At 39.8% G+C, this 14,759-nt stretch overlaps 1 protein-coding gene across 1 annotated transcript; it reads left to right on the top strand.

The window, feature by feature from the left end:
- The first annotated feature begins 458 nt into the window (after positions 1 to 458).
- On the top strand, positions 459 to 14,715 carry LOC104894202 (betaine aldehyde dehydrogenase, chloroplastic). The gene is made up of 15 exons (NM_001303094.1): positions 459 to 619; positions 1,040 to 1,182; positions 10,353 to 10,433; positions 10,518 to 10,666; positions 11,463 to 11,555; positions 11,648 to 11,771; positions 11,863 to 11,928; positions 12,029 to 12,095; positions 12,236 to 12,312; positions 12,450 to 12,563; positions 12,647 to 12,724; positions 13,068 to 13,219; positions 13,313 to 13,373; positions 13,485 to 13,591; positions 14,450 to 14,715. Exons 1-15 carry the CDS (start codon positions 511 to 513, stop codon positions 14,529 to 14,531), a joined length of 1,503 nt encoding a protein of 500 aa, NP_001290023.1. The 5' UTR covers positions 459 to 510; the 3' UTR covers positions 14,532 to 14,715.
- The last annotated feature ends 44 nt before the right edge of the window (positions 14,716 to 14,759 follow it).

The raw sequence follows: 14,759 nt of genomic DNA, 5'->3' as shown, positions 1-14,759 counted from the left end.
CTTAACGACTAAAACGATTACTAAAACCTTAACGCAAATTAAAACATGTAAATCGAAGTAAAACTCTAGCCTATTCTAACTTAAATTAACACTTTACTTAGTTGCATGCTACAATAGATTATAAAATCAAATTATAGTGGTACCATGTAGAATATCTGAAAAATAGTGGTACCAAATGAAAAAGCCAAAAGCACAATGGTACCAAATGGAATATCCCTTTTGTTTATGATTTAATTATATTACTTATCTTTATGTTAAATAGTATTAACAAAATAGACTATTTCAAAAACAAGTGCTACAATTTCGGTTGAATAAGAACGTTACGAGTAGCCACGTATAATACCCACCTCATCATCATCCACCAAGAGTCCAAAAATGTCCTCGTATCTTCAATTATAAAACCCAAAACCTCACTCTCTTCTTCACTCCATTATTGCCACTCTTTCTCTCTCCTCTCCTTTTTTTTTTCATCTCTATTTTACTGAATTTCTTCTACTGTTTTTTTAAAAAATGTCGATGCCAATTCCTTCTCGCCAGTTATTCATTGATGGAGAGTGGAGAGAACCCATCAAGAAAAATCGCATCCCTATTATCAACCCATCTAATGAGGAGATCATCGGTTAGAACTTTTTTTTTTCTCCTAAAATGAAATATTTTGAATTAGAAAGAATTATGATTGTAAGGTAAATAGCAGGATCATTATTATAATAGCGAATGGGTCAATTAGCGATTTTTTTATTATGAACTGGAGTAACTCTATAATGAAGTTATTGTAAAACCACGTTTTTATAGTGAAGCATTCTATGTTAAAGGGATTGTTTTTTAACGTTAGAGATGATGGGTTTAAACATGACCTGATAAATTATTGTAAGATCGTCTTATATTAAATTTTACTCTGGAAGAAATTGTGGAACTCGTATAAATTATGGTAGGATGGTCTTATATTAAATTTTACACTTGAAGAAATTGTGTAACTTGTATAAATTATGGTAAGATGATCTTATATTAAATTTTACGATTCATGAAAATGTGGTTATAGGTGATATTCCGGCGGGCAGTTCCGAGGATATAGAGGTTGCGGTGGCGGCCGCTCGAAGAGCCCTCAAGAGGAATAAGGGAAGAGAGTGGGCTGCTACATCTGGAGCTCATCGTGCCAGATATTTGCGTGCTATTGCAGCTAAAGTATTGAGACTCTTTTGTCCTACATCTTTTTTTTTTTTACATAATTCAATTATTATGATGTTGTTTGGTGATGATAATGTTGTATTTGTTGAATAATAATTGATGTTTTTTTATTGGGGAGTGGGGGGTGGAAGGTTTTGGCAATATATGCATGTTGAAGTTTAATTTGAGGGATTTTTTTATAAGGGAGTAGTGTCAGAATTGGGAAAACTCCTAGGTTGGGTTGTAATGTAATCCTTCCGTCTCTGAATGTATAATTGAGGAGAGGGAATGAGTAGTTATGATTTGGGGTTGGGTCAAGTGGTGAGTTTCCTATCTTCCATAGCGAAGTTTAGGGGTCCATTCCTACCCTCAAGCATCTGCTTGGAATTTAAGGGACAGGGGATTGGGGTGTTTGGCTTGTAATCGGCCTTTGAGTTGGGTTTTGTGGGAGGGCAGCTTAGAGGATTTCTATTTTTCTTTTTATAAAAAGTTACTCCATGGCGGGTAAGGTAATTTTATTGAGAAAAGAGGGAGAAAAATAGGTGTGATGAGAATTAAGAGTTGAAAGGTAGCTGGTAGTTTTATAGTATTATTGTTGGATGTGATCGCCACTCGAGAAAAGGAAATGGATAAAGTAGTTTTTTGACATCCGATAGTGGCAAAATTGGTAATGTATTTTGAGATGAAGGTAGTCTTAATTTCATGCTTCAGTGTTCAAATGGAGGGCTAATGAATTATCTGCAGCAAATGTTGTGTTTAAAACTTAAATGGTTACTTTCCAGAGTTCAGTTTTGTTGGGTTGTATGTGGAAGTGCGGAACCAAACCTAGATAATATTAGCATCTTATATTCTTATTCTTGACATTTGACACTCTTTTCCCTCTCTCTATCAGCCTATCTGGGCGGCGAATTGGGTAGCTTTACCCACTGTTTGTCTATTTGATCATATATACCAGTCTTAATAATGGGGCCAAACCGCACGATCTTCGAGTAAGGAGGTGATTTGAGATCATTCAATTTTATGAAAGAGTATATAGGGTAACACATTTTGCCCGATTCCCAGTTCGATATTACACTTTAAGATTTAGCACCATCGTGCAATACTGAAGATAGGAGCAACACTTTCTTTGCCTATACACTATACAAACTAATTGTGGGAAGTACAATTCATATGTATGCCTTTTGAATCATCAGTCTAGCAGTCAGACTGTCAGAGAGTAATGTATGATAGTATACATGTGAGTATGTGATCTAAAGTCATCGAGGGGGACTGGGGTGGTGGTGATAGAATGGTGTAGTTATAGTTGTGATTCCTCTGAAAGGTAAACGTGGTACTTTCTAATCCTCTTGTGAAGAGATTTGATAGATTGGGTTTGCAATATATCTACTTAGAGAAGACGGAGCTATTTAGGAAGTGAATCTGAAAGAAGTATTTTTAAATTTGACCTTAACAGTCAATTAAGAAGAGAAGGTTGCTGTTTAAATGCTGAAATATGATACACTTATCTCTTTGTTTTTCTGGTTATTACTTTCTGTCCTTGATTGGCTTTGCTCTATGTTACCTACACTTGGGTACTCGTGTTGAAGTGGGTACGTGTCCAAATGTGCGACTCGGGAAACTCATGAAAAGTTCCATGATTTTGGCTCAAAGTAAGTGTTGAAGGCTTCTGCTAGGAATTACCCACAGCTCTAGATCAATTAGTTAATATTAACAGAAATTATGGTCACCAGATAGATATTGTATTGAATTATTGATTTACCAAAGAAGTGAACCAATTACAATCACACTCATTCGAGAGGAATGTGAGCTCTCCCAGCCTATTTCCTTACACTTTTCTGAATACCTTTCTCCTTCTCCTACTCTCTTTATTTATAGATCCTAGAGTGGATTCTAGAATGTCAGCTACATTCCCTCTAGAGAGATATTTCTCTAACAGATATTTCTCTAACCAACTCCCTGAATTTCCGCACCCACTAGAGTGACAGTAACTAACCCTCTGCCAGCTCATTCTTGCCAGCTCACTCTACATTTCAGTATTCTTCCCCCTAGACCTCCTGGTGTATGTAAACCTGATAGGTGGCCTGGCACGTGATGTAGCATTACCCCCTTCCCACACAGCCACCTTGTCCTCAAGGTGGAAAGAAGGAAACAAAGTGAGGAGAGAAGTGTAATCCTCCCATGTAGCCTCAAAATCAGGGAGAGCCTTCCATTTAATCAGGACTTCTATGTCAGATTGTGGGGCAGAAGCGCTAGGTCTCACGCCAAGAACGGCCTCTGGTACAGCTTCCATAACCAAATCAGCAGACAGTTGAGGAGGGAGGGTGAGTGGAGTGATGTAGGACCCTACTGCTGGCTTTAGAAGTGAAATATGAAATACATTATGGACCTTAGAGTGGGGGGGAAGTTGCAGCTTATAAGCCACTTGACCAATCCGTTGTATGACTTCGTAAGGTCCATAATATCTGGGAGCAAGCTTCTCATTGACTCTTCTAGCCAGAGAGTTTTGTCGGTAAGGTTGAAGCTTTAAGTACACATAATCTCCAACCTGAAACTCCAATTCTCGACAGTGTGTATTCTCTTGAGCTGTCATCCTTTGCTGAGCACGAATCAGATGGCTTTTTAAATCATCTAATATTGCATCTCTCTCCAGGAGAGTATCTTCCAGTGATTGCAGAGCACTGCTGTACCTTTCATACTTCAATAGTTGAGGAGGGTCTCGACCATAGAGGGCCTTGAAGGGCGTGCAGTTAGTAGAGGAGTGGGTTGAAGTATTGTACCAATACTCAGCCCAAGAGAGCCAAGTAGCCCATCTGCTAGGAGTGCCCTGGATAAAACACCGCAGGTACGTTTCTAAACATTTGTTCACAACCTCCGTCTGGCCATCCGACTGAGGATGATACGCAGTGCTCCTGTGTAACGACGTGCCTTGAAGTTTAAACAACTCTTTCCAAAATAAGCTCATGAAAATCCGGTCCCTATCTGTGACGATGGTGGTGGGAAACCCATGTAATCGGACTATCTCCTTCATGAAAGTCATAGCAACTGTGTAAGCCGTATAGGGGTGCTTCAAGCCGATGAAGTGACCATATTTAGTCAATCGATCCACCACCACAAGGACCGAATTCACTCCTTTTGACATAGGAAGGCCCTCTACAAAATCCATGGAAATGTCTTCCCAGACCAATGTAGGAATTGGAAGGGGTTGGAGGAGCCCCGCTGGTTGAAGGGTACTGTGTTTTTGCTGTTGGCAGGTCGCACAAGCTTGAACATATGAGGTGATGATCTTTCGCATACCCCGCCAGTACCATTCATGTGCCAGTCTTTTGTATGTTTTGAACTCCCCTGAGTGACCCCCCACAGGCGAGGCATGATATTCATTGAGAAGAGTGGGAATGAGGGACGAGTTGTGGGGGATAACAAGTCGGCCTTTGTACCGCAATTGGCCTTGCTCCAAGTAATACCCTTTTGGTACTGCTTTCTGATCCTGCAGGTCCTTAGTGAGCTGCATAATGAAGGTATCCTGCTGTATTTCTCTGAATAACTCCTCCCATTGAACTGTGCAGGTGGCTATAGCTGAATTAAGACTGAGATCTTCTTGAAACTCTCGTGATAAAGCATCTGCCACTTTGTTGGAGGTGCCAGTCCGGTATGTTATATCAAAATCATACCCCAGGAGCTTGCTAACCCATCTCTGGTATTCAGACCCCACTTCACGTTGTTCCATGAGGAACTTCAAGCTTTGTTGATCCGTTTTAACCACAAACTTCCTCCCCAAAAGATAATGCCGCCATTTAAGAACGGCTAACACAATTGCCATGAGTTCTTTTTCGTATATAGACTTTAGCCTCGCTCTTGAGCCCAAGATTTTGCTAAAGAACGCAATCGGATGTCCCCCCTGACTGAGGACAGCACCTAACCCGTACCCTGAAGCATCCGTTTCCACCTCAAAAACCTTAGTGAAATCCGGCATTGTTAAAATTGGAGCTTGTGTCATTGCTTGTTTCAGGGCATTGAAAGCTGTTGTGGCCTCGGAACTCCACCCATAGTTGTCCTTCTTCAATTGTTCGGTGAGTGGGTGGGCTATTTGAGCATAGCCTTTAATAAACTTTCTGTAGTACCCGGTGAGACCTAGGAACCCCCTGAGTTCTTTGAGGTTCTGAGGTATAGGCCACTGGAGCATTGCAGCAACCTTACTATTATCCACTGCTACCCCTTTGCTGGAAATCACATGCCCAAGGTATGCCACTTCTTGTTGCCCAAAATCGCATTTCTTCCCATTAGCGTACAGCCTGTGTTGAGCCAATAAACCCAACACTTGTTCCAGGTGTTGCACATGTGTCTCAAAGTCTTGGCTATAAACCAAGATATCATCAAAAAATACCAACACAAATCTCCTAAGAAAAGGTCTGAAAACATCGTTCATCAAGGATTGAAATGTAGCCGGTGCATTGGTTAAGCCAAAGGGCATGACTAACCATTCATAATGACCCTCATGAGTCCTAAAGGCTGTTTTAGGGATGTCAGTAGGTTTCATCCTTATTTGATGATACCCAGATTTGAGGTCTAATTTTGTGAACACCTTAGCACCATGTAATTCATCCAGTAATTCATCAATAATGGGAATGGGATATTTGTCCGGAACTGTTACCTTGTTTAATGCTCTGTAGTCGACACAAAATCGCCACGAGCCATCCTTTTTCTTCACCAATAAAACCGGGCTCGAGAAAGGGCTGTGGGAAGGTTGAATGATCTTGGCTTGCAACATATCTCTGATGAGCTGCTCGACTTCATCCTTCTGTGCTTGGGGAAAACGGTATGGCCGAATACTAACTGGATCAGCCCCCTCTTTAAGTGTTATGGAGTGCTCATGACCTCTCTCCGGAGGTAAACCGGCCGACATTCGAAAAACTTGCTGGTACTTGCTGCATACTCCCTTCAAAAACTCAGGAATTTTCATCATAAATTCCTCCTCCTGTTCTGTCTGCCCTTCCAACAGGTTACATTCCACTAATACCCCCTGCTTCTCTTTTTTTAAGGTTCTAATCATGGCCTTTAATGAAATTTTGCTCCGTCCCAAACTCGGATCCCCCTTGAGGATGACCGTTTTGCCCCCCACTTGAAACTTCAATGTCTGGGTCTTCCAATTAGTAGACATGGTGCCAAGCTTCTCCAGCCACTGTATGCCAAATATAAGATCAGAATTTCCGAGCTTCAATGGCAAGAAATCCTCCACTACTGTGATCCCTTGTACTTCAATTATTACACCCTTACACTCACCCTGCCCGTGTACGGCTTCTCCGGTACCCAACGCCACCCCGAAAGATTTTGTCGGGAAGAGAGGAATTTTGAGTGCCGCCACTGTATCGGTGGAGATAAAATTATGGGTGGCTCCTGGATCCACCATTATGACCACCTCGTGTCCGTTAATGTGCCCGTCATTTTTAATGTTTTAGGGCTTGTAATACCCATGACAGAGTTGAGAGAAATCTCTGGCTGAACTTCGTTTTTTTCCTCATCTTTATGCTCTATGGCGTTATGTTCCACCGCCATCTCCACCGTGACGTCATCGTCATCCTCCCCGATGAGCAATACACTCAACTCTTTTTTTCTGTATTTGTGCCCAGGGTTCCATTTGTCATCACATCTATAACATAATCCCCTTTCTTTTCTGAGTTGGACCTCCTTCTCACTTAATTTTCTTATTTCTGAAATGGGCCTGGCTATGGGCATGGATGACCCTGTTTGGGAGCCTGCAGTTGACCAACTCCCTTGATAAGAGTTGGGCCCTTTTTTCGTGTTTAGCCCACCACCCTCCTTATGAGATGCTACTGAATTGTAAGCAAAAAGCCCTGTACCACCCTTGTAAGTGGAACGGGTGGGTCCCCCTGTTGGATCTTGGCCCATTTCAACTTATCTTCCACTTTTAATGCTAGGTCCATTGCCTGGTCCAAGGATTTAGGCCCATGTAACCTAACTTCAGCCCTAACCTCTGGTTTGAGCCCTTTTATGAAGTTGCCTTTGGCGATTTCTTCTAGCACCCTCACCAAAGGAGCGACCAACTCAATAAACCGTCGCCGGTATTCCTGAACCGTCCCTTCTTGCGTGAGATCTAGCCACTGCTCGTATAGGCTTCCGGTGGCGGTCGTCCGGAACTGCCGGAGGAGCATCAACTTCAGTTCCTCCCAGTGAACCATTGGCATCCTTGTACTTTCCCACTGAAACCATAACAACGCATCACCTTCGAGCGCCACCACCGCTGCTTCCACCTTGTCTTCTTCGTCCAGGTGGTGGAATTTGAAGTATCGTTCAGCCCTTAGTATCCAACCATCGGGATTTGTGCCATCAAACGTGGGCAGATCCAGTTTCCTATAACGCCAACTCGCCCTTCCCGGACCTCCGTGAACACCCCCACCAGAATCTCGGCCTCCCTCACCGCCGTCTCCCAGGAATTGGCTTCCCCTTTCTCTACTCCAGTTGAACTCACCACCACCCCCTCCCCCATTCTCGCCATGGGGTTCTCTGTTCATGTGTCGCACACTCTCCACTGTGCCTCGGATTTCACTCTGAAACTTCTCTTGATCCTGCTTCAGTTGAGCCACCATGGAGTCATGTTGTTCGCGACCCTGGTCAATTCTTCCTCCCTGTTGGTTGGTGGTTTCCCTGAGATCCTCTTTGAATTGAGAGGTCATCCTCTCCAAATTCACGGCCAACTGTTGGACTCTCCGGGCGACATCAGAAACTGCATTTGTGACATCTTCAGTGATGGTAGCTTTTAATGATACCACCTCTGCCTCCAGATGATCAAGCCTCTGAGAATGTGCTCCACCCACCATTCTTCCCGGTAATGAATCTCACCGCTCTGATACCAAGTTGCTAGGAATTACCCACAGCTCTAGATCAATTAGTTAATATTAACAGAAATTATGGTCACCAGATAGATATTGTATTGATTTACCAAAGAAGTGAACCAATTACAATCACACTCATTCGAGAGGAATGTGAGCTCTCCCAGCCTATTTCCTTACACTTTTCTGAATACCTTTCTCCTTCTCCTACTCTCTTTATTTATAGATCCTAGAGTGGATTCTAGAATGTCAGCTACATTCCCTCTGGACAGATATTTCTCTAACAGATATTTCTCTAACCAACTCCCTGAATTTCCGCACCCACTAGAGTGACAGTAACTAACCCTCTGCCAGCTCATTCTTGCCAGCTCACTCTACATTTCAGTATTCTTCCCCCTAGACCTCCTGGTGTATGTAAACCTGATAGGTGGCCTGGCACGTGATGTAGCAGCTTCAATACCCATGTTGGTGTGTCAAGGAGTTGACACGGGTATTTGAGGTCAAATGAAGAGTCCAAGTAATATAGGATTTGCTCTAAGTGAACCATTGTGTCCATGTAAATTTTGTTACCAGATTTGAGAAGATACAAAGTTCTTTTAGGCCCTATCAATGATGAGTTTTACCTGAGTGAATCATTGTCCATGGCGTTGAAGTGAATGTATACTTGTGAAATGTATGACCTGATTTGAGAAGGTACAGGTGTTCTTGGGTCTGAAGTTCTGATTGTGTTTGATAAGCAATGAATTGTGTTTGTGTATGCAATCATCTACTGGATATCTGCTCCCTTAGTGCGTACTAGGACTGTCTTAATAAAATAATTGATTTCATTACCAAAAATATAAGTTTACAAGCTAAACAGTTACAATTCTAACAGAACAATCACCTTAACCGAACTAGCAGCACTAAACTAAATTGGAAATCATTATGACTAGGTCCCCACCTTCTAGGAAAGGTTGAACCTAGTCACTCTTGATTGGAAGTAAAGCGCTTACTAGAAGGATCTTAGTTCATGAGTTGCTCTATAAACAACTATAAGTCTATATAACAATCACCTCATACACTGTCTCATAACTCTTACGTGACTCGTTAAAGATAACATCATTTCTCTGAAGCCAAATCAAGTAGAAAGCTTCAGTAAAAAATAACATAAGCAAAAGCTTGCTCTACCTGAAGATATTCTTTCAGCCTTCAACACATTTTTCCGGCTCAACCTCCAGTCTCGTACATTGTTGTTAGGAAGCTCTAACACTTGTACCTAATTTGTATCATTTCTTTATACAAAGCTCTTTTTAGTAAAAGAACTTTAAGAACATTAACCTTTTTGTGACCTTTTTTTGTAAATCACCGCCTAAGCTTCAAAATGACCTAATATGACCTTGAATTGATCATCAAATTGCCTTTTAAGGATGATTACCGCCATTAATAGTGATTTTGTAGCAACATGGTGATCAATTAAAAAGCAGTGATCTATTAAGAAAGAAGTCATAAAAGATTGGTGTTTATAAGCAACTAGCTTCTTGACCCACACGATGTACGAGTTTTATGTTAATCTAATTTTTTTTTCGTTTCCTAATGGTGGTAAAGCAATATATGGGGTGGTGAGAAGGTTACTAATCACGGTGTTGAAAAGGGGCGAGAAAAAATTGTGACATATGCTAGGCGATTGTGTTCTAATAATCCTAAATTGATACAATATTAATTTGTATTTTTCTTGTTACAAGCTGCTTTTCTTCATATGCAATAATATTTAAGGAAAAAAAACTCTAAGATGACTCATTAAGATTGAACCAAATTAAGTTTTCTTGGGAACTAAATTTATTCCCTCAGTCCCTCCGTTTCTTAAGGATGAGATGAAATATATCTTGCAATTCTACCCTCCTTTATTGTGGTTTCTACAAAAAAAAATATACAAAAAGGTTAATTTAGGTATTTGGTTAAGGAATTGGCGTGTTCCTTGGGGTTGTTGTTAAACTTAGTATAGATTTTATAAGGTACTTATCTATTCCGAATTTAGTTATAAAAAGGGAGTTGCTGATAAAATTTCCTAGCTGCTACAATTATGTTACTGGCTAAGTAAGAGTGCTTCTTTGAACATTCGCTTAGTGTGAATTTTGGAAATTAGACATATAAACAAGGACTCAGTGTTGAACTCGGAAGCGTAACTAAGACCCATTTTGAAATTTCTTTCATTTTTGGTGTAATTTGACGTGTTCAAGTGTAAGTTTGGATATGCTTCTTCATGATTGAGGTGTATCTTGGGTTGAAACGTTGAATTCATAAGACACAAGAATGGGTTTATTTCTTTGGTCAAATACATATCTGATTCTGACTTTTTCATTTCAGGTGACAGAAAGAAAAGATCATTTTGTTAAACTTGAAACGATTGATTCTGGGAAACCGTTTGATGAAGCAGTGTTGGATATTGTGAGCTGATGGTTTGAATATTCTCTTTTTGCTTCCTTTCTCTGCATTAGTTCTGAGTTCCGTGCTTTGGTTCTCATGTTATAGGATGATGTGGCCACATGTTTTGAATATTTTGCCGGTCAAGCAGAAGCCATGGACGCTAAACAAAAAGCTCCCGTCACCCTTCCAATGGAGAGATTCAAAAGTCATGTTCTCAGGCAGCCCATTGGTGTTGTTGGATTGATTACCCCATGGTAATTCCTTTCACCTGAACCTAACCTAACCTTCTTTTTAAGGAGGTTGGGGAAAAAAGTGATAAAAGGAGACAAGAGTTTGGAAAGAATGCCAGAACATACTTTCATGTTTCATACTAGATTTTATCATTTGATATTTGATTTTGTTGAAGTACATATTTTTAGTGGTTTATGTGAATGTATTATCTTGATAGACAAATGAGAGAAGGTAGGCTATCCGCTATAGCCTATGACGGTATAACCTACAAGGCATAAGCTAGAGCTTTATACAGAATTATAGACTCAGAGATATTTAGGTGATTGGTTGGGAGACAGACTTGTTAGATATCAAATGGTTTTGAGAAAGTAGATGGAAGGGAAGTTAGTTTCTTGATGATAGCTTAGATTGCTTGGATAGTCCACCCCACCCGCATCACCTCCCCTGCCCCTCGACTTTCTTGCTTTTATGCTCTTTGTTTGTTGTGCAGACTGGAATATCTTCCTTCCCTCTAAATATTATGTTATTGGGATTTGGGCTTAGCTAGAAGTGTTAGACAACTGTCCTATCCGAAGTTCAATCTAGAAAAAGGCTATTTATAGAATATTTGCATGTATATGGCTCAAAATGAAGCATAAGTGTATTATTTTAAAATGTCGATATATGGCTCAAAATGAAGCATAAGTGTATTATTTTGGAGTGTCAACTATTGTATATCTATCATGGATACTGCACGAGAAATTAAGAGATTAAGTAACCTAGTCCAAGTGCAATGTTTTTACTGTTACTGCCTTACTGATGATCTTTTCTCCATTGAAGGAATTACCCACTTCTAATGGCTACATGGAAAATTGCTCCAGCTCTTGCTGCTGGGTGTACAGCTGTACTGAAGCCATCAGAGTTGGCATCTATGTATGTCTCATATCAAAGCCAAGAAACTGCTCCTTCTATGCGACAGTCTATGCTTATCTCAGATAATTGTTCTTTCTATTTTTTGGTTTCAGAACTTGCCTAGAATTTGGAGAAGTTTGCAATGAAGTGGGACTTCCTCCGGGGGTGTTGAATATTGTGACTGGATTGGGTCCAGATGCCGGTGCACCGCTAGCAGCTCATCCTGATGTTGACAAGGTTTTACCCTGCACTGTGTGCTTTAGTTGTACATTCTAAAAAGTTTGAGATTCATATTGTATTGTAGGTGACTGTTATTTTAATTAATTAGGTTGCATTTACTGGAAGTAGTGCCACTGGCAGCAAAGTGATGGCTTCAGCTGCTCAATTGGTTAAGGTGAGTCACAACACAACTAGTTAGTGAAGTAGTAGTTATTCTAAATCTTCACTTTTTATGATATGTGTGCCACTGTTTTTAATATTTAACTTGATTGCAGCCTGTTACATTGGAACTTGGAGGTAAAAGTCCTATTATCGTGTTCGAAGATGTTGATATTGATCAAGGTTAGTTGGATCAGACAAAATGTATTGCTTTGGTTTCTTGTAAATCTTTTCTTAGCAAATCAACTTCTTTCTGATTGTTATTTGTCAGAGAAGCTCTTTCAGTTTGATACTGTGACATGTTGAAATATGCAATTGTGCAGTTGTTGAATGGACCATGTTTGGCTGTTTCTGGACAAATGGTCAAATATGCAGTGCAACATCCAGACTGCTTGTGCATGTGAGCATCTACATACCATAGAGTTCTGCAAGCAATTTAATGAATTAAAAGTAATTACTGATTTTTTTTAATATAAATGTCTACTAAGAAATATCCTTTTCTGGTTTTGTACTATTCGTTTTAAAAATCATTTTCAGGAAAGTATTGCAGCTGAATTTATTGATAGGCTTGTAAAGTGGACCAAAAACATTAAGATATCTGATCCATTTGAGGAAGGCTGTCGACTTGGCCCTGTTATTAGTAAGGGGCAGGTATAAGAAAATCTTTCCTAATCTCTAGCTTTTACATTTTGTTGAGAACCAGAACCATCTAATGCTTACTTCATTTGCTTCAGTACGATAAAATTATGAAGTTCATATCAACAGCAAAGAGTGAGGGGGCAACTATCTTGTGTGGAGGTTCCCGTCCTGAGGTAATTTTAGTGCATCTTTTTTGTTACTATACCAGTGAGTTATTTGGTGAACCAAATCAAAGTGAATAAGTATATGTGGGGTTGATAAACATTTTGACCAAGTCGATATGCTTATTTAAAGTTTGGCAAAGAGCAGATTGAAGTAGCATAGTTTTAATAGTAAAATTATCTTTTGTGCTTTAAAATTGCTAATCGTAAACTGCCTATTAGAGAATCTGTTAATGCTATCTTTTGTTAAAACTTGCTAATTACTAACTGATAATGACTACTGTGTTTTGCTATGAGCTAACTGTGAACTACTAAAGCCAAACAAGGCCTGGATTTTTTAATGTCTCTGTTGCAGCATTTGAAGAAAGGGTATTTCATCGAACCAACTATTATAAGTGATATCTCCACATCCATGCAAATATGGAGGGAAGAAGTTTTTGGCCCTGTCTTATGTGTTAAAACATTTAGTTCTGAAGATGAAGCTCTTGATTTGGCAAATGATACTGAGTAAGTTTTACTAACATCGTTTCCGCCTCCTTGAACCCAATCTTTCGTATGCTTAAAAAACTTCTTATGTTCATCATGGTCTGTGATTCCTAGGTATGGTTTAGCTTCTGCTGTGTTTTCAAAAGACCTTGAAAGGTGTGAAAGGGTATCGAAGGTGAGGATTGTTTCGCCAATCAACAAATCCATACTTTCGACACTCCACATAATTGATTAAATGCTTTTCGCTTTGTCAAACTCAGCAAGTTTTTATCTCTATTTCTCGCAGCTTTTGGAATCTGGAGCCGTGTGGGTTAATTGCTCACAACCATGCTTTGTTCATGCTCCATGGGGAGGCATCAAGCGTAGTGGTTTTGGACGTGAGCTTGGGGAATGGTGAGTCCATTCTAACTATTCTCATCCCTATACACAATTACAAGTTGCAACTACATTAAATTTATTTCTCATCACTACGCTTCCTCATTTGAGAGATTGTATCAAGAACCTAGCACGAGACAGTAGTGTTCAAAAGACTATGTAGTCCTTCCAAATTAATATACATTTTCAGGATATCCTGAAAACGTTGTCAGGTTACTTCATATAGTAATGGCTTAAGATCAAATAACCCAATATGCCACTAAAAATAAGTGATGGGGAAATGATAGAAAGACCTAACTACTTTAGAGGATCATTGTAAAAGCAGGCATGTTCTTGATTACGAGAGCTGGGACCAAACACTTAAGGGTAATAGGGTATATGCTTGGATTGAGGGTAATGTATTAAAGGAGTAAGGGAGACAAAATGAAGAAAACGAGTTATGACGCTGATCGATGCATTTCCCCAACATTATAGGGGGAAGGATCTATGATTTAAACATTTCCTTAAGGTTCAATATGAACCCTGAGGATCTATGACGCTATGTTTAGGTTTAAAGATAATCAAGCTGAGAAGTATGCGTGTTAGAAAGAGGAACCCTGTAAGTTTTAAACCCTTGAAAAGGCTGCAGGGAGAACTAATTAAGTACTACCTGTATAGTAGACATTGTTGCCATTAGTTTGATAGTTTCTTTCAAATAACGATAATTCATGTAGCTGTAGTCCTAAATTGAGCACAAAGCACAGCAAATTATTTTGCATAGTGTGCCTTGAGAAAGTAAATTATTGTCGTTAGTTAACCAGAAACAATAACAATATTTGTTCATTGTTCCCGCAACCATGCTCGTTCCTGAATGCGTACTGTGTATACTTTCTACAGGGGTATCGAGAATTACTTGAACATCAAGCAGGTCACGTCGGATATTTCTAACGAACCATGGGGATGGTACAAGTCTCCTTAAAGCTACTCTCCTATAAGAAACTTTGCACGAATGCTGCCGTTGTAAAGTGAACAGTGGATAAGTTAAGGATCCAGTTTAGTTCTTGAATATATGTGATTGAATAAAGGTGGTTTGATGTTGGAGTAGGATTAGCAAAATGATTCAGACAATTGAGTTTGACCATGAAATCCTTGTTTTTCTTCTAGATTCATGGCATATTAAACTTGTTTGCTATTTTTATTTGCGGAT

This window comes from Beta vulgaris, chromosome 5 (assembly GCF_026745355.1).
Source record: "Beta vulgaris subsp. vulgaris cultivar EL10 chromosome 5, EL10.2, whole genome shotgun sequence".
Taxonomy (NCBI): Eukaryota; Viridiplantae; Streptophyta; class Magnoliopsida; order Caryophyllales; family Amaranthaceae; genus Beta; species Beta vulgaris.
The sequence above is the reverse complement of the archived record's forward strand: the minus strand, read 5'-3'. Positions and strand labels throughout refer to the sequence as shown.

Bases quoted from the DNA above. Each gene is read 5' to 3' on its own strand.
- LOC104894202 (NM_001303094.1), top strand. From the start codon at position 511: ATGTCGATGCCAATTCCTTCTCGCCAGTTATTCATTGATGGAGAGTGG. The intron at 12,725-13,067 runs GTAATTTTAGTG...TCTCTGTTGCAG, and splicing joins GTGGAGGTTCCCGTCCTGAG to CATTTGAAGAAAGGGTATTT. The intron at 13,592-14,449 runs GTGAGTCCATTC...TACTTTCTACAG, and splicing joins GGACGTGAGCTTGGGGAATG to GGGTATCGAGAATTACTTGA.